This window comes from Panthera pardus, unplaced genomic scaffold, assembly GCF_024362965.1.
Source record: "Panthera pardus isolate Hobbes unplaced genomic scaffold, ASM2436296v1 HiC_scaffold_11, whole genome shotgun sequence".
NCBI classification, from domain to species: domain Eukaryota; kingdom Metazoa; phylum Chordata; class Mammalia; order Carnivora; family Felidae; genus Panthera; species Panthera pardus.
In genome coordinates, this window is record NW_026526666.1 from 81,701,301 (window position 1) to 81,725,013 (window position 23,713).

A 23,713-nucleotide genomic window follows, 5' to 3' on the forward strand; every position below is an offset into this window, starting at 1 on the left:
GCTGGCAAGCGTGGTGGTGGATTGCAATGTGGGCATGTCTGACTCCACGCCCTGCAGGCCGAGGGGCCCTTCTCAAAGGGGGAGATCATGAGCGCATTTGAACACCCGGGTTCCGGGCACCCTGTGGTATCAAGTCAGCTGCTGGATAGAAGGTCTGGGCTGGAGATCAAAATGTGGGAGGTGGTGGCACATTGATGGTATTCAGGGCCGTGGAAGGAGATGAAATTCCATAAGAGGAAGGAGAGTTTACAAGAGAAAGGGAGCCTGAGACAGAATCCAGAGGAATCTCCCATTTTGAGAGCAGGAAGTGAGCACCTGGGACCTATGGAGAGGGAAGGAGAAAGAATGCGTCCAGAAGAGGGGGAACGATACACAGATTATAACATCACTCCCATCACAGCAAACCTTGCCTCGCAATTCATGTCTGTACAGGAGAAGGGTGTTGGGTGTCAGAGGCGCCCCGTGCGAGGTGGGGCAGGTGCGGAGCTGTGTCCCCCATCAGTTGATTTGCTGCTGAAGGCTTTACAACTGGGAGCATAGGTGACTGTTGAGTTTTTTTAAAAAGAATGTCACAAATGAGGAATTGCTATTTAGTGGGCATAAAGTTCCAGTCCTGCAAGATGAATTAAGTCCTAGAGATCTGTAGAACTCTGCCTATATAGTTAAGAATACTATATTGTACCCTTGAAGATTGGCTAAGAGGGTAGATCTCACATTAAGTGTTATTATCACAAAAACAAACAAACAGTCACTGTGCTGAATGCTGTTGAGAATCAGGCTAATAAGAGGACCTGTGTCCCCGACAAGGTCTAAATGCATCAACATGGACAGATTTCCAACACCTGCTGAGTTTAAAGCTATTGAGACACAGTACCCACCACATAAATATCTTTTATATTTTGTATATTTTCTATGGATCATATTTGTAAGTATTTTTTAAGTACCACATACCCACCAAACTCAAACTCATAATGGTGATTATCTCTGGAGACATAAAGCCGATGGCCTACGTGTGTGTGTAAGTGAATCAACGGGTGATTTGAATAATTCAAAGTGAATGTTGAAAATAAAGTGCTTACTGGATCCTGGAGATCTCTGGGGACGTTGGTAAGAGGAGATTCCTCAGAGTAGTGACAGTGGCAGTGGGGAAGCAGTGGCTCAGATGCAGGTGCTGAAGCAAAGAGCCAGGTGCACGCAGACAGGCGAGTGTAGACAACTCTGTTTGGCCGTCAAGTGGGAGCATGGGACCGGGCAGGGGGGTGGTATGGAGTCCCGGGAAGGCTTTTTAAGATGGGAGGATGCTGATAGAGACTGCAAGAGAAGGCAGGATGGGGGCAGGGGAAGTGACAGAAGGTCCTTGAGAAGGTGGGTGGGTGGACCGTAGCCCCACGCGAGGCGTGGCCTGTGCCCTTGACCTGTCTGTTGCATAACTGTACACCCGGCCCTCGCTCACACCCGGCCCTCCGTCAACCCTCCGTCAACGTTGGCCAAGGCGTGGAGCTGTCAGGCGTAGCCACTAGTGATGTCCCACCAGAAGAGGGCAGCCTTGGCCTTTCAAGAAAAGCTGTGCATCCCAGAGCCACCTCTCAGTGAATGTACCCAAAGGCTAGTGATCTTCCCGCCTGCGGGGAGGGGCCTTGGCCTCTCCCAGCCCACTCGTTAGCTAAAGCAATGGTCACCAGCTGGGGCCCAGCTCCGCCATCCTCTCCCCAAGGACAATGGAAAGATGCAGTGAGAGAGCCGGAGACCACCCCCCTGCCACTGGCCCTACTCAAGCGGCCACTGGCCAGTGAGTCCCTCACCCTCTGTGCCTCCTTTCCCGTATGTTAAATGCTTCCTCACAGGGCTGTTGTCAGAATCAGGGTAATAATAATTACCTCACAGGGTTGTTGCGATAATAAAATGAGATCACCTACAGAAAACGCTCAGCAAAGTGCCTGGCCCGACAGAAGCACTCAGCAGCGGTACATGCTTTTAATGTCCCTGTGGACTTCAGGATCCTTCTGAGCCCTAACACCCCACAACTCTGCTCTTTGTGGAGACCGGCCCTGAGCCAGAGGGCCAAGCACAGTGTACCACCTCTGGGTTTCCAGATGCACAGGAGGTCCTTGACCCTAGACTGAGAAGGCTGGAAAAGGATCCCCTTCCTCCTCTCTGGGAGCAGAGCCCCCAGCGTGCTGCAGGGGGGGGTCCTGGTCCTGCTACCGGCAAGCTGTGCGTGGCTGGCCGATGGTTTCCTCAACTGTAAAATGGCTATCTCTCTCCCCATGCACCTCCCTTCATGTGACACACGCACGAAACTAGGTGTGCAAAGCAAGTGCTAACGCAAAGGGGCTTTGCAGTGACAATAGGGGTGGACTCAGCTTTCACTCACTAAGAGCATGAACATTCGTCTTTGATAAAGGTTAACCTTCTCATTCTCACTGTTCCACCATGGTGCACACCTCTTTCCCACCCAGAATCTTCCTACCCCTGTCATCCTGCCCAGGCTAGCTCTCCTTCTTTCTCCTCCAGGGCCCCCTTCTAGAATCCTCCTCACTAACCAAGAGGTTAAAGAGGAAAATGAAAAGCACATGGAAGCCAATGAAAATGATAACACCACAGCCCAAAACCTCTGGGATGCAGCAAAGGCGGTCATAAGAGGGAAGTATATAGCAATCCAGGCCTTCCTAAAGAAGGAAGAAAGGTCTCAGATACACAACCTAACCTTAGACCTTAAACAGCTGGAAAAAGAACAGCAAATAAAACCCCAAACCAGCAGAAGACACGAATTAATAAAGATTAGAGCAGAAATCAATGCCATAGAAATCAAAAACATGGTAGAACAGATCAATGAAACCAGGAGCTGGTTCTTTGAAAGAATTAACAAAATTGATAAACCACTAGCTAGTTTGATCACAATGAACAAGGAAAGGACCCAAATAAATAAAATCAAGAATGAAAGAGGAGAGATCACAACCAATACTGCAGAAATAACAATAATAAGAGAATATTATGAGCAATTATATGCCAATATATTGGGCAATCTGGAAGAAATGGACAAATTTCTAGAAACATATAAACTACCCAAACTGAAACAGGAAGAAATAGAAAATTTGAACAGACAATAACCAGTAAAGAAATAGAATTAGTAACCAAAAATCTCCCAGGGGCGCCTGGGTGGCTCAGTCAGTTGAGCACCCGACTTCGGCTCAGGTCATGATCTCGTGGTTCATGGGTTCAAGCCCTGCGTTGGGCTCTGTGCTGGCAGCTCGGAGCCTGGAGCCTGCTTCGGATTCTGTGTCTCCCCCTCTCTCTGCCCCTCCCCCACTCACACTCTGTCTCTCAAAAATGAACAAATGTTAAAAAAAATTTTTTTCATAAATTAAAAAAAAAATCTGCCAAGAAACAAGAGTCCAGGGCTGGATGGCTTTCCAGGGGAATTCTAACAAACATTTAAAGAAGCATTAGCACCTATTCTCTTGAAGCTGTTCATAGAAATGGAAGGAAAACTTCTAAACTCATTCTATGAAGCCAGCATTACCTTGATTCCAAAACCAGACAGAGACCCCACTAAAAAGGAGAACTACAGACCAATTTCCCTGATGAACATGGATGCAGAAATCCTCAACAAGACATTAGCCAACCGGATCTAACAATACATTAAAAAAATTATTCACCACGACCAGGTGGGATTTGGACCTGGGATGCAGGGCTGGTGCAATATCCACAAATCAATCAATGTGATACATCACATCAATAAAAGAAAGGCTAAGAACCAAATGATCCTCTCAATAGATGCAGAGAAAGCATTTGACAAAATAAGGCATCCTTTCTTGATAAAAAACCCTCAAGAAAGTACGGATAAGAAGGATCATACCTCGAGATCATAAAAGCCGTATAACGAAAGACCCATCGCTAATATCATCCTCCCTGGGGAAAAACTGAGAGCTTTCCCCCTAAGGTCAGGAACAAGACAGGGATGTCCACTCTCGCCACTGTTATTCAGCATAGTATTGGAAGTCTTAGCCTCAGCAATCAGACAACACAAAGAAATAAAAGGCATCCAAATCGGCCGGGAGGAGGTCAAACTTTCACTCTTCTCAGATGACATAACACTCTATATGGAAAACCCAAAAGATTCCACCAAAAAACTGCTAGAACTGATCCACGAATTCCCAGCCATATTGCTGACAAGGGTTTAAAAGGAGTTCCCCTAAAAATAATCATTACTAACCATTAAAAACATAGCAGTAATGGGGCACCTGGGTGGCTCAGTTGGTTAAGCGTCTGACTCTTGATTTCAGCTCAGGTCATGATCCTGCAGTTCGTGAGCTCGAGCCCTGCCTCAGGCTCCATGCAGAGCCTGCTTGGGATTCTCCACCCCACTTCTGCCCTTCTCCCCCTCCCTCAAAATAAATAAATGAACATTTAAAACAATTTTTTTAAATAACAGTAATGACAACATCACAAAGCAACAACGCACCGGGTTTGCTCTCACCTCAGGGCCTTTGCACTTGCTGTCCCCTCTGCCTGGAATGTTCTTCCCCCAGTTCTCCACCTGGCTTGACCCTTTGCTTCCCTCAGGTCTGTATTCAAATGTCAGTGAAGCCTTCCCTGACCAAACTATATAAAAGTATAATCCTCCCTCCCAACATTTCCTACTTCCCTTCCCCACCTCAATTTTCCCCGTAGCATCGACCATCTTATAAAATAATATAGATTTTCATTGTTGAACTTGTTTTTTAGAAAGCAAGTTCCATGAAAGAGGGGCCTTTTTGTTTTGTTTGTTTCATTCACTCTCTAAATCCCCACCTGAAATAGGACTTGGCCCCATGATAGTTGCTCAAAAAAGGTTTGCTGAATGAATAAATATATCCATAGCTATGCTGTGAAGAAAATTTTATAGCTTAAAGGCTTTTATCAACTAAGAACAGGATGAAAATGATAAGCTAAGCGTTCTCAACTCTGGGACAAGGGAGCCTGGCCTGCTCAACACTGTGTTGCCATCCCAACTTACACACTGACCAGCACATCGTAGTTCAACAACTAGAGAATGATAGTAAATAAGCAAAATAAATCTAGAGACAGCGAGAGGCGATTAAGACAACAGCATTAATCGAATTAGAAGGGCAGCAAAATGGGCAACACAACACAATTCTCGAAGGAATAGTTGAGAAAATGTACTGTCACACATTAATAAGACTATAAAACAAACAAACAAATAATGATAAAAGGTGTTTTCGTTTTGTTTCACTTTAATCGAACATTTTATACCATGTATAGCTCTAGGCCAAGAAGCTTGAAAATCTCCATTGAAAAGGTGACCCACCTACCCAGAGACACACAAGTTTCCAGTTTAGAACTTCCATGCCTGTTTTGCCCTCCCTCATCCCTTAACCGCCTCCCGAGTGGGTGGCCCTTCCCAGAGGGCAGGGGCCAACTGCAGGCCACCCCTGCTTCCCCGGGGTGGGGCGGGGCGGGGGGGGGGGGCACCCGCAGCAGCCCAGCCATGTGTGTGTTGAGTAGGCAGCGAGGGGCAGTGTGCCAGTGGGGGGCACGGGCTCACCTTGTTGGCACAGCTGAAGCCCAGCCCCAGCTCGGCCAGGACCTTCAGCACACCTGGGCTGCTGTTGCACTTGACAGTGTAAAAGGGCCGGACCCGCGGCAGGCACTTCAGAAAGCAGAAGTGCCTCCTCACGACGGCACCCAGGTCGGCCACGAAGAAGGCAGCAACATCACCCTGCACGAGAAGGGTAAATGTGAGGCCCCGCTCAGCCCCCTCCTGCTGCGGGCCATCTATGGTCCTCCCAGGTACCTGTCCCGAGCCTGAGCCCGGCTCCGCCACAGCCACACTGCTCTAAAAGTCTCTGCACAGAAGGCAGACTCTTCAGCCTGCGTTCAGGGGTTCTGTGATCTGGCTCCAGCCCCTCCCCTCGCTACAGCTCAAGCTCCAGCTGCAAGCTGGAGTGTTTTCCCAACTCCAAGCTCTGGTTCCCACCGTGCCCTTCACGCAGAAGACCCTTTCTCCGAAAAGGCAATCCACCTTCAAGTTTCAGCTCAAATGCCACCTCCCCCAAACCAATAAAGCAATTCTGCCTTTAATGCTCTCACTGCATTTTGCACACGCTTCCAAAGTATCGGAACCGTGTACACATTCATCTGATAAATCCCTGTGGGCCAAAGCTATGGCCTGCAGCCCACTGTCTTCCACATATAGGTGGTCGCTGAAGCCTTGAGCTAATTCCACGGCACTGCAACCCATGCCTGTGAGCTGGGCAGCAGATCTGCTGAGGGCTGAACATGAATGAGACTGTGGGTGAGACAGCATCACTTCAACCCTCATTGGGACTCAGTTTCTTGTTTATGGAGACTTTTTTACTGAAGCCCATTTGGTGTCTGACATTATGCTAAGGGACAGAGATGACCAGACAGGGTTTGGGTCTTGAAGAGAACAAAAAACCCTTTAAGAAATTACAAGCCCGTCCAATAAACTCGACTGGAGTTCCTACAGAAGGCAGTGGAAGCCACGGAGAAAGGGACATAAAAAATCCGCCTGGGAGAGTAGGAAAAAGTAACACTGATGAGTAATGAGGAAGGACAGAAACAGAGTGAGAGAGGCCGGCAGAAGGGCATTCCAGGCAGAGGGAAGAGCCCAGGAAAATGGGGCGACAACAGAGCACATGGCATCGCTGGGGAAAATACCAGCAGTGGTTGGGCTCTGATGGAGCATGATAGATGGTGGGGAAAGCTGGGAGAGGGACTGTGAAGACAGAGAGTTCTGGCTTGGCCCTGCTGGTCGCGGGGAACCGCCAAACAGTTCTGAGTTTGAGCGTGGCCGTGATAAAGTGGGAGCAGGCAGGATGAGGCAGGCAGGATGAGGCAGGGAGGAGGTTAGAGGGCCTCTAGAGAGATGAGGCCTGATCTACAAAGCCAGGGCCTCGGAAGACCACAGGTGGTGGTCAGAGCTTGGTGACGCGCCAATGAGAGGGGTGTGGGTGGGGGAAGCAGGAGTCCCAGGTTTCTGACCCAGAAGGCTGGGTAGGTGGTGGTGGTGGTTCATCAGGGCAGGGCAGGCAGGAAGGGCAAAGTTTGGGGACGAGGACAAGGAAATGGGGATACAATGAGCCCGTCTCCGGCCAACAGCAAGGACTGAACACCAAATAAGTGAGGGAAGATGAAGGCCTGAGAAGTCCTTTGGGAGAAGGCAGCTGGGCCTGCACAGGGAACAGGGGACCCACCCCCGCTCCCAGCAGCTCACCGTGGTGGCCTGTGAGGCCCCCAGAGTGAGCTCCTCCAACAGGTCTCGGGTGCTGAAGCCCTCCTCCACCATCACAAAGTCCGTTTCGCTCAAGTAGCCAGCCATGCCGAGAAGGAGGAGCCGATGGGCTGGATGGAGCCGCAGCCCCGCCGCCTCAGAAAGTATGCAACACACTGCAGGGAGGGGAGGTGTAGAGTGAGGGAGCTGCTGGAGGGGGTTGCCCTCCGCTGCCCTCTCTGACCTCCCCCAAGCCAGGGCTCTCAGTCCTGTCACACCCGCCGCCAGCACAAGCCTGGGGAGCTTGAGTTCACTGGGAAGTGTGGGGACGATCAGGAACCCTGTACTGCGACAAGGCATTACATGCCTAGATGTCATTCACTGCCTCTCCGAGCCTCAGTTTCCCAATCTGTAAAATGAATGTATTATTTTGGAGGTCCTCTCCAGTTATGAAACTCGGGTTTTAGCAAAAAGGGAAAGAACGAGAGGGTACAGGAAAGCCAAGAAGCTCCAGTGGGGAAGTTTTCAGGGGACCCTCAGTCTTGACCACGCCCAACTAAGAGAGTGGCCCCACCAAGGAGTCTCAGCCCGAGAGCAAGAGCTTAGGTTCGAGTCTGTCCTCTGCTGCGTGACATTGGGTACTCCCTAGCCTCAGTTTCACCGTTTGGAAATGGAGGGCCAGGCTGGTCCTGACGTGCTAGGGTTCTAAGGGTGCATGGGGCCACATGGTGGGTGGGGGTCGCAGGCTCCCGGGAGGGAGCCGAAGGCTGAGGTTCTGTCCTGGTGAGCCCTCCCGAGTGCAGGGCCGAGGACCCGCCCCCCACACCGCCTTACCAAGCCCGGTCCTCCTTCGCGGGGGCCAGAGCCAGGCGCGCTGCTAGGGGGGGTCGCCGGTGACCTCGAAACTTGTGCAACACCCCGAGGAGGAGTGGCAGTTGCGGAGCCGAGGCCCCTGCTGAGAGGAGGCAAGGGGGCCGGAGACAGGTCAGCACTGGAGCCGAGGGCGCCCGCTCCCGGAGGCTCCCCGAGCCACTCCCCGCACTCGCCTTAAAACGCATTTACACGGCTTCGGCCCATAGGTCTCCCCAGCGAGTGAATCGGTTCCTCGGCGCCTCCGCTCGCCCTCTCCCCCCAGGCTCGGGCCGCGCGGCCTGCGCCCCGCCCGCCCAGCAGCCACCGACCCCACGCCCCTCCTTCAGCCTGCCGTCCGCTTATATAAGCCCCGCCCGGGCCCCGCCCCTGGGCCCAGGACCCGCCCCTCTCGGCCCCCTCTGTAGCCCTGGCAACCGGGTGCCGCCATCCCATTGGTCGATTCCGACAAAAAGCATTGAGCTCTGCCACCCTGTTTCGCAAACCTGTGTAAGCTTCAGCCCTCCCAGCGGAGCTGGCTTCGCGGCTCCCCACACTGGGAAATGGCAACTGCAGGGCCGCCGCCTCAGAATCCCCAGCGCCTACGCGGTGGGACGCTTAGATCCTGGATCTTGGATGTTAGCGAGGGGTAGGAAGCCAGGAGGTTTCCTATTTGCTCCGGGAAATCTTTTCTGTGACGACCTCCACTCTCCTCTCCCCTGGTGATCTGCTCACTCAACCCTCAACGCCCAGGTCAAATGTCATCTCCTTGTCATCTCCTTTTCTAATAAAATCCTTTTTATTTAATTAACCTCTTCCAGCATCTTCTCTGATTCCTCCAACTCAAAACCCAGCTAACATGTCTTCAGAGAGCCTCCTTGTGACCTTCCCAGCTCAGGGCAATCCCTTCCTTCATGCCACCCTCTGAATGGGGCAAATGCCTACTCACCTCTCAAATGAAATGTCTCCTCCAGGAAGCATTCTCTGAATTCCTCAACTCAAAACATTTCTTCTCTTCTATACCTGACAAACTCCTGTTCACCTATCAAAGTACACTCACTATAATGTCACCTTCCCTGTTGAGCCTCCCATGACCTTCCTAGCCTGCAGGGACAATGGAACTCACAAAGGTTATATCTGTGTGTCCCCCTCACTCATTTGGCTCTTGTTACCCAAAGCATGAGATTCCCGTTGTTTTACACTTCTTGTTTGGTTACACTTCTCAGCTGTTTTGTGAGCTCCCAAGGGCAGGAATTGAGTGCCTGACTTCTCAGAGTGCCCAGTGACTGGTATAAACAAAAGTGCTGAAGAAGATTCAGTATCAGTGTTACTCAAAAGCGATTTCAAAAGTTCATATGAGGAGCACCTGGCTGACTCAGTCGGTAGAGCACGTGACTCTTAATCTCAGGGTCGTGAGTTCAAGCCTTATGTTGGGCATGGAGCCTACTTAAAAAAAAAAAAAAAGGAGAAGAAGAAGTTAAAAGTTTATCTGAAGCAGTGATTGTATAAGAACAGCCAAGACATTCTTGGAGGAAAAAAAAAAAAAAAAGAGGACTTCCTCTACCAGGTATCAAAATATGTTATAAAGCTGTGGACTTTAAAACATCATGGTGCTCTGCAGGAAGAGACAGCTGTAGAACAGTCTTCTGCGTATTGGATAATTTGATACATAATGAGGGCAGCATTTCAAATCAGTGCAGCCAAAGGGCTTTTGGTCTAATGTATGTGTTTGTCCTGCCTCAGTATCTCCCTAGGGCATTCTGCACAACCTAATCAGAAAGTGCTTAGCGCACATATGGTGTACACCATGGAGTATGGAAAAGCCGTTTTCTGCTCCCTGCTCAGCCTGGCTGCATGACTCCTTGGTTGGGTCATCCTGCTTAGACCAAGTTACTTGTGCCTGGTTTGATTACCCCACTGTGAACTGAGAGGGTTCAGACTGAATGAATTCTCTAGGTCCTTCTGCCTGGAACCTCCTTGCTTTCTATACATAGGAACAGTCTTTCAGGGGCAGCCAGCTTTACAGGATGGGTCGTTTGCAGGTCCATGCTTTGAGAGATTTGTAGTCATTTGCACCATAGTAGGAATTAGTGGCATCTATTTTGAATTGAACATCTACTGATGGGGAGGGGGTAGACCAGCATAGCCATGGCAGAAACCTCGAAGGGAGACCTCAAGAAAAGATGACAGTAAGAGAAGAGGAGGGGCACTCAAACAAATTTGGCTGTACTTTTTTTTTTTTTTTAGTTGTTCTTTGAGAACAGCTGACTGTACCTGGATACTACGGTCTAAGTCCACCTCACTAGCTCTTTTCATCACCTGGTACATAGTAAGCACATAATGGGCACATTCAATATTCTTGCTGAATGAATCAATAAAGGTAAGAAGAAACAAGCTAGAATCCACTCTGTTCATTTGTAATTTGTCAAGGGTTAGTAGTCACAGCAGAAAAATCTATAACCTGGACAGGATACAGACACACTGTGGATTTATCTTTTTCCCTACTGGATATGTGATGTCACTGAATCTCCCTGACAACCTTACATCATAGGGGCTATAATTGTTCCCATTTTACAGATGAGGAATCTGAAACTCAGAGAAATTCGGTAACCTGCCCAGGGTTACAAAGCAAGTGAAGGTGGAGCCTGTATTAAACCTATCCATCCTGATGCAACCTTTATGCTTACCTGCCAACCAGTGCCTGAGTATTTTGGCCCCAGCTCAACAAAAGTCACCCAGTCATCCTGCTGGCATCCAACCCAAAGGCTGGTGGCTCCTCTCCTGCCAGGCTCACCTACCACTCTTATCTGCGCACAGCCCTCAAAGACATGTTGTTGAAGCAGAACAAAGAGCCTCTGATCTCTGGCCAGGATCATGTCAGTCTATTTCAATCCATTCTTCCTAAACCAATCATAATTCTAGTCACAAACACCACCATAATAAAAATGCCTTACGTGTGCATAGAACTGGAGAGTTTACAAAACACTTTCTGATTCATCATTTCATTCTGGCTTCCCAATCCTTCGTGGGATTGGACATCAGGTAAATTTAGGTTTGGCTGAAGAAAATAAAAAGCCACAACCCACAAAGCCATAAACAAACACAGGTTTATTCTACCATGTTCACAATATAACACTGGAGGTGGGCAGCCCAAGTCTGGTGTGGCATCCCCACAAAGTCATCAGGAACCAAGGCTCCTCCCCTCTTTCAACTCTGCCATCTTCAGCTCCTCCCTGGCTTCTAGCCTCATGGCCCAAAATGGCTGCTGGAGCATTCTCAGGACTAACATGTAACCAATATGACCAGACAAGTTGTTCATGCCCGGTATCTTCTCTGATTAGTGCCCATCTCCATACTGATTGTTAACTACGTTAAACACCAGCACTGTATATGGTAGGCATCAGGAAGGCTCACTTCAGGCAGCCATCACCAAATCGCACATTTGTTAATTTCCTAGGGCTCCTGTACCAAAGTACCAAAACCCAGGTGGCTTCAAACAACAGATATTTATTGTCTCACAGGTCTGGAGGTAACGAGCCCCACATCAGGGTGTGAGCTGTGCCATGCTCCTCTGATGGCTCTAGGGGAGAGTCTTCTCCTGCTCACAAGGCTGTCTTCTCACTGTGTGCCTTCACAGCATCTCCCCTGTGTATGTGTCTGATTCTGTGTCCAAACTTCCCCTTTGGGTAAGGACTCCGGTCGTATTGGGCCCACCCAAATGACCTTTTAACCTGATGAACTATGTAAAGACTCTATCTTCAAATAAGATCACATTCTGTGGTGCTGGGGCTTAGAACTTTAACGCAATTGGGGGCGGGGAAGGGTGGAGACACAATCTGACCCATCCCACCACCCCAACACTTCCTTTCACATCATTGGCTAAAACATAGATACTCAGGGCCATGTAGCTGCAAGGAAGGGATGGGGGAGGTGTAGTCGTTAGTTGGGACACATTGTTGCTTCTTCCCACCCCAATAAAGTCAAAATACGGTAAAACTTTGGATTGTGAGTAACTTGTTCTACAAGTGTTCCTCAAGACGAGCAAACATTTCTAATAAACTTTAACTTGATAAACAAGCGATGTCTTGCAATATGAGTTGTACGTGATGCCAAACGTCCCATGATCACAACTGAGCCAATGATTCTTCTCTCTCTCTCTGTCTCTCTCAGGGGTTGTGGGTTATTGTCTCCCGTGTTCGGATGTTCGGTCTCAGGCCATGGTGTTTGGCAGAAATCAGTGACTTTTCAGAACATTGGAAGGTGCCCACAACTGGCACTAATGTATTTTTTGTCACTTCAAAGCACCGATGGACAGTCCTTTGCTTTTCCATACAAGAGTAAGCTTAGGAATGCTCTGCTTCATTCTAGCTCAGGCTGCCTGGTGATATAGACCCTCTCCTCTGCTGCCTTATTGTCAGTTACATTAAATACAGTCGATGACAAGAGTTTATTAATACCGTACTGTAGTCAGCATCCGTGTGAGCGTATACAATGGCCCCCATGCAGAAGAAGAATGAAAAGAAAGGCGGTGAGAAGAAGATGATTACGGTGGAAGTGAAGAGGGAAATCACCGAGAAGTAGGCGTGAGGTATGCGAGGGACCGAAGTTGCAAGATTTCATAAGACGGCTACGTTGGCCATCGGCACAATATTAAAGAAGAAAGAAGAAATGAGGGGGCTGGACGCAGCAAAAGAAGTCACGAGAATATCAAAGCAATGACCACGTGTTCTGGTTTGAATACACAAGGAGCAAGTAGCAGGCGATAGTGTGACTAAGAACTTTATCTCCGAGAAGGCAAAAGCCTTGTACGCCGACTTTGTAAGCAAACCACCACCACGTACGTCAACAGAAAAGGAAGAAGGCTTCAAGGCAAGCAGGGGGTGGTCTGATAACTTTAAGAGGAAAAGTGGCATCCACAGTGTCGTGAGGCAGGGAGAGGCTACGAGTTCTGACGCTGAGGCAGCTGAGGTGCTCGCTACAGAATTCCAGAAGCTCACGGTTTCCAAGTGTTACCTGCCAGAGCAAGTCTTTAACTGTAATGAGACGGGACTTTTTTGGAAAAAGGTGCCAGAGAGGACCTACATTACAGAAGAAGAGAATGCAATGCCTGGCCACAAGCCCATGAAAGACCATCTCACCCTCTTGTTTTGTGCTAATGCAAGCAGGGATTTCAAAGTCAAGTCCCTGCTCATGTATCATCCTGAGAATCCATGAGCCTTCAAGAAACGCAAGGTGCAGAAGGGCCAGTTAAACGTTATGTAGAGGTCCAACAGCAAGGCTTGGGCCACTCATATCTTGTTCATTGAGAGGACCAACGAGGTCTTTGGTCCTAAAAGAATCTGCCATGGGGGCACCTGGGTGGCTCAGTCGGTTAAGCGTCCAACTTCAGCTCAGGTCATGATCTCACGGCTTGTGAGTTCGAGCCCCGCGTCAGGCTCTGTGCTGACAGCTCGGACCCTGGAGCCTGCTTCGGATTCTGTGTCTCCCTCTCTCTCTGCCCCTCTCCAGCTTGCGCTCTGTCTCTCTCTCTGTGTCTCTCAAAAATAAATAAGTGTAAAAAAAATTTTTTTTCCTAAAAGAATCTGCCACTCAAAGCCTTGCTGGTTATGGATAACGCTCCTGCTCATCCTCCAGGCTTTGAGGACGACTTACTGGAGGAATTCGAGTTCATTAAGGTCACGTTCCTTCCTCCCAACACCACTCCAATCTTCTAGCCCTTGGATCAGCAGGTCGTTTCGAACTTTAGAAAGCCTCACACCAAAGCACTATTTCAGCGATGCTTCGAGGTGACCGAAGGAACAAAACTTACCTTCTGAGAGTTTTGGAAAAGTCATTTCCACATTGTGAACTGCCTCAAGATCATCGATAAAGCCTGGGAGGGGGCCAGCAAGAGAACCCTCAATTCTGCTTGGAGGAAACTGTGGCCTCGTTGACTCGGAGGGGCTTGCTCACGAACAGGAGCTGCCAGCTGTCGATGACATTGCGTCCTTGGGGAGGACCATGGGACTGGAGGTGAATGAGGACGACATTCAAGCGCTGGTGGAGGAACATGGCCAGGAGACGAGCACCCACGAACTGACGGATCTGCATCGCCGGCAACAGCAAGAGGTTACGGGGGACATCTCCTCTGCAGAGGAGGAGGGGGGAAAGGTGGAGGAATCCCTCACTTCAAATGAGATTAGGGAGACGTGGGAAACGTGGGAAACTGCAAAAGTTTGTAGAAAACACCACCCAAATAAGGCTGTCACAGCGCGAGGGAGGAATCTGTTTAACAACAAAGCAACATCACATTTCTGTGAAATCCTCAAAAGGAGGCAAAAGCAAGTGTCACTAGATAGGCTCCTTGTTAACGTTGCGTGAAAAGAAAAAGATTCCATTGAGCCAACAGATAGCAGCGATTCCTGTCAGTGATAGTGAAAGTCGTCCTCCACCATAACCCTCCTCTCTCTTTTCTCCCTCATCCCAGTCACAAAGGTTTTCAGAGGTAAGTGCAGGTGAATTTAGTTTTCTTTATATTTTGTATTTTCTTTATTATTTTGTATTTATATTACAGTATCGTAATCACTTTTGCATGAATATTTTTGGGTTGTGGAATGAACTGTCTGCGTTTCCGTTATTTCTTACGGGGAAATTCACTTTGAGGTACAAGTGCTTTGGATTACAAGCATGTTTCTGGAACGAATGTTGCTCTCAAATCAAGGTTTTACTGTACTAAAGAAGAGGGCACCTGGGTGGCTCAGTCGGTTAAGCATCTGACTCTTGAGTTTGGCTCAGGTCATGGTCTCACAGTTCATGAGCTTGGGCTCTGCACTGACAGCCTGGAGTCTGCTTGGGATGCTCTCTCCCTCTCTTTCTGCCCCTTCCATTCGCTCGCTCTCTCTCACTCTCTCTCTCTCTCGCCCCCTCAAAATAAATAAATAAACTTAAAAAAAATACTAAAGGGGCACCTGGGTGGCTCAGTCAGTTGAGCGGTCAACTTCAGCTCAGGTCACAATCTCACAGTTCATGAGTTCAAGTCCCGCATCAGGCTCTCTGCTGTCAACGCAAAGCCCACTTCAGATCCTCTGTCCTCCTGTGTCTGCCCTCCCCCACTCACTCTCTCTCTCTCTCTCTCTCTCTCAAAAATAAATAAACATTGGGGCGCCTGGGTGGCTCAGTCGGTTGAGCGGCCGACTTCAGCTCAGGTCACGATCTCGCGGTCCGTGAGTTCGAGCCCCGTGTCGGGCTCTGTGCTGACCGCTCAGAGCCTGGAGCCTGTTTCAGCTTCTGTGTCTCCCTCTCTCTCTGCCCCTCCCCTGTTCATGCTCTGTCTCTCTCTCTCAAAAATAAATAAACGTTAAAAAAAAATTTTTTTTTTAAATAAATAAACATTAAAAATGTTTTCAAAAATTTTAAAAATATTTTTAAAGTTTATTTATTTTTGAGAGACAGAGAGAACAGAGGAGGGGCAGAGGGAGAAGAGAGAGAATGTCGTGCTGTCAGTGCAGAGCCCGGTGTGGGGCTCAAACTCATGAACTGTGAGATTGTGACCTGAGCCAAAACCAAGAGTCGGACGCTTCACCGACTGAGCCAGCCAGGCACCCCTAAATTTTTTTTAAAAAAAAGAAGAAAGAAAAACTAGATATCACATGGAGGCTGGAAACATTACTTCCCCCTTTTACAGACCAGTATACCCGTTCAGAGCGGTTCCGGGATTTGAACCACAGGGAGAAGCAGACAGAGAAGTAAATAAACATTGTGGAGCACCTGTTGTGTGACAGGCACCAACCATGCTGAGTATTTACAATGATTGCATTTAATCCTTGGACAGCCCTGCAAGATACACATTAATAGTCCCATTTTACAGATGAGAAAATTGAGGCTAAAGCATATGTCTGAGGCTACATGGCTAGTGAGTAACAGAGCTGGGACTTAACTCTGGTCTGGCAAATTTTAGGCCTATGACTGGGGTCCTGGGAATGAGGCGTGAAGCCAGAACGAAGAATTCTAAGACCAGGCCAAGAACAAATGACAGGAGACCCCGAGAGAGGCTGAAACTCAGAGTCAGACGCAAGATGAACTGGCAGAAATTGCAAACTCCAGGAAGTCATCAGTGAGATGGAGACCCCGAAGCCACCAGAAGTCAGAAGGGGAAGCAGCCTCAGGCATCGTAAGGTCAGCGCTGTCTGCAGGTTAAGGATGGAAACTAGGGGCGCCTGGGTGGCTCAGTATGTTGAGTGTCCAACTTCGGCTCAGGTCACGATCTCATGGTTTGTGGGTTTGAGCCCCATATCTGGCTCTGCGCTGACAGCTGAAAGCCTGGAGCCTGCTTTGGATTCTGTGTCTCCCTCTCTCTCTGCCCCTCCTCCACTCATGCTCTGTCTCACTGTCTCTCAAAAATAAATAAATGTAAAACAAAAAAAAAAAAATTTTTTAAATGGAAACTAACAATAACACTAGCCACCATTTACTGAGCATCTTCTAGATTCTAGTTACTGTATTATGTGCTTAATAATAATAATAGCTGGGGTGCCTGGGTGGCTCAGTCGGTTGAGCGTCCCACTTCAGCTCAGGTCACGATCTCACGGTTCACGAGTTCGAGCTCCATGTCAGGCTCTGTGCTGACAGTCAGAGCCTGGAGCCTGCTTCGGATTCTGTGTCTCCCTCTCTCTCTGCCCCTCCCCTGCTTGTGTTCTGTGTCTCTCTTTCTCTCTCAAAAATAAATAAACATCAAAAAATTGTTTTAATAATAATAATGGCTAACATTGCAGAATACACGACCTTGTAAGATGGATATAACCTTTAATTTTTCTTTTCAACGTTTTTTATTTATTTTTGGGACAGAGAGAGACAGAGCATGAACGGGGGAGGGGCAGAGAGAGAGGGAGACACAGAATCGGAAACAGGCTCCAGGCTCCGAGCCATCAGCCCAGAGCCCGACGCGGGGCTCGAACCCACGGACTGCGAGATCGTGACCTGGCTGAAGTCGGACGCTTAACCGACTGCGCCACCCAGGCACCCCGGATATAACCTTTAACCTCACGGCCTATGAGGTATATGCTGTGGGGATTACAGGGGAGAAAACAAGCAGAAGAGGTTAACCTGCTCAAGGTCACCCGGCAAATGTGTGGCACCACTATGCTACCTACATTTCCTCCGTCCTCGCAACAAGCCTGCGAGGTGAGAATTATTACTCTCATTTCACGATGGACGAACCTGAGGCCCAGAGAGGCCAAGTGATTTTCCCAAGAGGACACAGCTGGCACATGGCAGAGCCTGGACTCACCCTCAAGGCTGTACATGGTCAGGAACTTGAAATGGTGGAGCAGACCGTGGACCCAAACCCTGGAACCCGGAATTCTAGGTATTAGTGTGGTGTGTGTGTCCCCTGACACAGAGGCAGGCAGGACAGAGGTCCAGGATGAGGCACTGAGGAGGCAAAATTCAAGTGCGTTGACTGCACATGGGATTATAGTCACACCCCTTCCCTAGACAGACAAAGATGTTAAGATGCTGAATTTCGCAGTTTGGATCTCTTTATTTTCACTCTCTTCTAGGCTGAACACAAATGTGAAAAAAATCGTAATAGTGGCAACAATTAAGGAATTCACACACTCTCTCGCGCCAGACCTGAGTTGTTTCTGACAAAATGTGACAAGAAAACAATGGCAACCAAATAAAAAATACGCAGCCGAAAATTCTCCCTTTCTCCAGCTGCCAGCCCCAGGCAGCGGAACAGAAAAGGCTGTCGTCTCTCCTGAATTCTCCAGTGGTTCTCAGACGGGCATGCATTAAAATCACCTGGACGCCTTGTTAACACTGACTTCTTTCTAGGCCTCACCCCAGAGGTTGGGATTCCGTAAGTCTGAGGCGGGCTCCAGAATATGCCTTTCTGACAAGTTCCCGGGTGATGCTGAGGCTGCTGGCCCAGGAATCACACTTTGAGAACCCTTGCCTAAATGAACTTGAAACCCCGCAGGCCAAGAGGTCAAAGCTATATACTCTTGAGAGAGTCCCCAAGAGGCAGGATGGGACAAAAACCAACCTGGGCTGAATGGCTGTACTGTCTCCAGGTAGCAAGAGAACACATTTCAGGGGTACGTAAGCCTCAGCCCATCTCCTGGCTGTGTGACCTCGGCAAACTTACTTATCCTGTGTGAACCCCGCTGTATTCATCTGTCAAATGGGCATGAGAATGCCTACTTCCTAGAATTGGGGTCAGGAATTCACGAGTATATATAAGCTTTGCCAAGTGCCCGGCACATACATTAACAAATGCCTTCTAAGTAGTAGTCATTAGTGTGATTACCCTGAGCTAAGGATGCAGAAGACCAGAGGAGAAAATCCAAAAATGTGTCCGAAGGATATTGCTGGGGCAGGGTGGGAGAAGCAGCACCCCCCCAGGGTGGTTTGTTTGGGGACCCGAGCTGAGGAACACCCAGCAGGGGGGCAGGGGCTCAGGGAGAGTCAGCCCAGAGTAAGGGGGTGGGTGGTAGAATTCTGTCCCATTCCATTCCATTCCCAGAGAAACTGGGACTGAGGCCCGAGTGCTGAGCACTGAGTCATGCAAGCCTCACCCAAGCTTAAATTCTAAGTCACTGTAGTAGTCGTGTTCTCGTCTGGAAAACTGCTCACTCACCCCCAGGAAGAGCGGAGCCAGGCAGCCCTGTCTGTACCCCCGGGGGCTCTCTGCTCCCCTCCCCCACTGCTGACTAAACAGCCCCGAATCCTTAGGCCTCCAGTTAACGCACAAATCAGAGACACAGAGACTGTGCTCAGGTGATAGGTCAGAGGCAGGGTCAGTGGAACCCACTCCAGAGGGAGCCAAAGAGTGCTTTCTTCTTTGAGGCTTCCGGCCACACCTAGCGTCCGGGGAGAGAGTCTGGGTCCTTTGGGAAGGCCCCTTCACAGAGGCCACATGGCAGAGTCCTCAATAACATGGACACCAGACCTCCTGCCCTTGAAAGGCACAGTGTCATTTCCTCTACATTCCATTGGTTAAAGTGGGTTATGGAGCTGTCCCAGATTCAATTGGTTCATTGGGGGCCATCTTGGGAGACTGGCTGCCACAAAAGCCATCGAGTCTCTGTAGTTCCCACGGCCCCAACTCTGTCTGAGTCGTCCTCGTCATCTCTAGCCTGGAGGTCTGCAATAATTTTCTAAGTAATCCCTTTGCATTACTCTTACCTCCAGTGAATCTAGTCCCCACACAGCCCCCAGAGTGTTATTAGAATGCAAATAATGTCAAAATGCAAATTAAGTCAATCCCTCTTTCAAAGGCTGCAAGACTTTCCTTTGCTCTTGGGATAATGTCCCAGATCCTGCCTGTGAGGCCCTCCATCAGGGACCCAGCTCCGGCCTCCTCTCTGCCCAGCTCCTCACCCTCCCTTCCACTACCAGGCCCCCATCCTCTAGCTCCTCCAACCCTCCACGGCCTTTCCTTCCCTGGAGCCCTTTGCCTGCAGCATTTTCCCCACCTCCTCACCTGCCCCACTGGGCATCTTCCAGGTCTCTGCTTAAGCATCCTTTCCTCAGAGATGCTGTTCCAGACATTTTGGATCAGTCAACACATTTTGTTTTTGTTGTGAGTAAGAAACTCCCAACACTCACACTGGCTCAAGCAAAAAGAGAATTTATTTTTGCCACATGTAACGAAGCCACTGAAGGGTTCAAGTTCAGACACAGACTTTGCTTCGGGTCTGAGCTCTGCCTTCCTCTGGATCGGTTTCCTCCTCAGGCAGGCTCTCACCCCACTAAAGCTCTGGACCCCGGGACTGTCCTGTTGGCCCTGTTCTTTGAGGTGCACGTCTTGATTGGCCAAGGCTGGGTCAAGAGCTACCCGCTCCCCCAGAAGAGAGATGGGATCAATATGGAAGGAGAGTGGGGAAGGGGTGGTTCCCCAAAAGAAAAATAGGCTGTTGCTTCCTAAAACACCAGTATATTCCCTTTCTCTCTTTGCTAGAACCGAGTATTCCCTTCGCACACTCTGGCTCTCTCTCACTCTCTCTCTTTATTTTGAAGATTTTATTTTTAAGTAATCTCTATACCCAACATGAGACTAGAACCTACAACCCTGAGATCAAGAGCACGCTCTACTGACTGAACCAGCCAGGTGCCCCTCAGGCACTCTCTTGAATTACAGTTTGCACAGGCTGCTCCTTCTGCTACAGTGCTTTTCCTCTTCTATTTTTAATAACATAAATTCTTTTGGGGCACCCTGGGGGCTCAGTTGGTTGAGCGTCCAACTCTTGATTTCAGCTCAGGTCATGATCTCACGGTTCATGAGTTCAAGCCCTGTATCGGGCTCTGTGCTGACAGCGTGGAGCCTGCCTGGGATTCTCTTTTCCTCTCTCCCTGCCTATCCTCCACTCACGGGCATTCTCTCTCCCTCTCTCTCTCTCTCTCTCAAAATAAAGAAACTTAAATAATATAAATTCTTTTTTAAATATTTTTATTTTGAAAATTCATACAGAAAATTTCTATAATTAACATTTTTTATTGTTTATTTATTTTGAGAGAGAGAGAGACAGCGTGAACGCGAGGGGGCAGAGAGAGGGAGAGAGAGAATCCCAAGCAGGCTTCATGCTGCTGGTGCAGAGTCCAACTCGGGGCTTGAACCCATGAAACCGTGAGATCATGACCTGAGCCAAAACCAAGAGTCGGACTCTTAACAGACTGAGCCACCCAGGGGTCCCTACAGAAAATTTCTAAAAATAGTACATACCCTTCACCCAAGTTCCCCAAATATTAACACTTTAAGACTATTTGTATCATTCTTTTTCTCTGTGTACGTGTATGTTTATATACGTGTGTATACACATACATATTGTATGTCCATGTGTATCTCTGTGCCCATATAATTTTTTTTTTTCTGAACTGTTTGAGAGTAAGTGGCAGACATAATTTCCCTTTACCCTTAATATATCAGCCTCCTTCTCAAGGAGGCTGACCCAGTCACCCTTGTAAAGATGTCAATCCACCCCCTCCGTATGCACTGTCGTCACTCTTGGGTCTTACCGCCCCCCCCCACCTTTACTTTTTCTTCTCTCCTTTTTTTTAAGTTGATTTATTTACTTTGAGAAAGAGACAGAGATCGAGCAGGGGAGGGGCAGAGAGAAAGGGAGAGAGAGAGAATCCCAAGCAGGCTCTGCGCTGTTAGCTCAAAGCCTGAGGTGGGGCTTGAACTCACAACCTGTGAGATCATGACCTGAGCTGAAACCAAGAGTCAGACGCTTAACCAACTGAGCCACCCAGGTGCCCCTACTGTTTCTTCTTTTACTCCTTTCACTTTCTGGGATACTTTGGAATTTATATATTACATCTACGTATTTGAAGCTTCATAAGGGCAAGGATTTTGTGTTCACTGAAATATCCCGTGCTCCTAAAACAGTACTTAGCAGATAGCAGATGATCAATAAATACTTATTGAATGAATGAATGAATGAATGAATGAGTGAGTGAATAGGGCAACCCAAGGTTACAGCAAATGAGTAACGCAGTGCTTGTTAGCAGATCCTGCCGCAAGCCAGGCACGATTCTGGAGCTGTTCTGTGATGTCCTCTGGGGCTGCCTAGGCTCTTGATGGGACCATCTGTGATGCTGGTTTATATAGCCCCTAGCCATTGTCAATTTCACCATTGTTACCTGTGAATTCCCTCTCTCTCATTCCCCTACCCCAAAGCCATCCTTTACCCTATTATGCTTCTCCCACATGGCAATCATTCCCCTCTTATGTGACAGAGACAGGGCAGTATGGTCCAAAGATCCCTGGGCAGGAGTCCTTGGAAAAGTCACTTCCCTCTCTGATCTCAGTTCCTGCCTCTGTCACTCTGTGACTCCCATGGTCTCTGAGGCTTTTGGTGCTGAGGTACCATTGGCCAGTCTCTTTATACCATCGCTCTGTGGAATCTGGGTTGAGAGTGTGGCCTTGTCTCTGATGGAAGAATGCATGGGTTTTTTTCTCACAGGAAATAGATAAGAAAAGTATTTTCAGGTCTGGGGTTGCTGCTTCCTTGCCTCTCAGTTTGGGAGCTAGACAAATTTGGATTTAAGTCTAAAGCAGGGGTGCCTGGGTGCCTCAGTCGGTTAAGCATCCGACTTTGGCTCAGGTCGTGATCTCACGGTTCGTGGGTTCGAGCCCTGCGTCAGGCTCTGTGCTGACAGTGCGGAACCTGGAGCCTGCTTCAGATTCTGTGTCTCCCTCTCTCTCTGCCCCTCCCCCACTCTCTCTCTCTCTCTCTCTCTCTCTCTCTCTCTCAAAAATAAATAAACATTAAAAATAAATACATAAATAAAGCTGCCACACCCTAATAGCTCTGTGACCCTGGCAGTTGGCTTCAATGTGCCGTCTCTGTTTTCTCCACTGTAAAATAGGGTTCGTAATTTCCAGGAGTATTGGGAAGAGTAAATTAAAAGACTTTGCAAATCACCTGACACATAGAAAGTGTTCCAAAAATAGTAGCTGTTATTAGCTCCGGAGCCCTGCATGGATTCCTGCAGGTTCGCATGGGCATGAGGCAGAGAGGAAGGAGGAGCATTTCTAGAGTCCTCTCTCCACAGCAGGTGTGGGCTGGCCACTGTGTGCAGCTGTTTCTGGGCTGGTGCCGTGGGTAGGAGCCGTGGCCACGTTGGAGACACCAGTTCCCAATGTCTAGACAGAGCTCCAGGACCCTCACCTCTGGGTTCCAGAGACTGAGCCCAGAAGTCTGAGTCACAGAAAGCACTTGAAAGTCCCTGGAAAAGCCAGCTGGGCCGAGAGCACTTAGAAGCTCTTTTCCCCCACACGTTTGGTTTGTTGAAATATTGTATTCATCATTTATAGTGACTCCCCAAACTTAATGGCTTAAAGCAATAAACATTCATTAACCCACACAACTTCTGAGAGTCAAAAATCAGGAGGCAACTTAGCTGGGTGGTCTGGTTCAGGGCCTCTTGTGAGTTTGTGGTCAAGCAGTGAGCCAAGGAGGCTGATACCTGAAAGCTTTAACGGGGACTGAAGAATCCACTTACTGTAAGCTCACTCACCCAGCTGTTGGCAGGAGGCTTCAGATCCTGGCCACAGGCACTTCTCCATGGGGATGCTCGGCACATGGTCTCTTCCAGAACAAGCCATGAAAGAGGGAGGACTAAGATGAACAGCAGCGTCTTTTATAACCGAGTCTCAGCACTGACTCACCATCACTTCTGCCATATTCTACGGGCCACAGAGACCGACCTGATACAAGTCAGGGGGCAAGGTGTGCACAAGGGCGTGCACACCAGGAGGCGGGGGGAGGGGTCACCAGGGGCTATTTTGAATACTGCCCATCACACGTGTAATTTACATGAAATTCACAGAGTTTATGTGTACAGATGAGCTTTAACAAGTAACTATTTCCATGTGACCCACACTCCTATCAAGGTTTAGAACATTTTCACCGCCTAGAATATTCCTCCTCCTCAGCACACTCCGCAGAACATCCATCACCTCCTGCCTCTTCCCAGCCAACCCCCCTCATCCCAGGCAGCTATTGATCTTATTTCTATCTGTGTATCATCCATAGTTTCACCTGGCCTGGAACTTCACAAAAATGGAATCATACAGTCTGTACTCTTGTTCTGCATGATGATTCTAAGATTCATCCATGTTGTCGTGTATTCCAATGGCTC

General features: G+C 48.8%; 1 protein-coding gene across 1 annotated transcript in view; it reads right to left on the bottom strand.

Annotated features, from left to right (window-relative positions):
- Positions 1 to 8,190, bottom strand: part of AZIN2 (antizyme inhibitor 2) — a 33,069-nt gene extending 24,879 nt beyond the window's left edge. Inside the window, 5 exon segments of the mRNA XM_053897930.1 lie at positions 1,080 to 1,220; positions 1,222 to 1,311; positions 5,549 to 5,722; positions 7,241 to 7,413; positions 8,072 to 8,190. Of these exon segments, the coding sequence (XP_053753905.1) occupies positions 1,080 to 1,220; positions 1,222 to 1,311; positions 5,549 to 5,722; positions 7,241 to 7,345 (510 nt within the window). The 5' untranslated portion in view covers positions 7,346 to 7,413; positions 8,072 to 8,190.
- Positions 8,191 to 23,713: the final 15,523 nt, after the last annotated feature.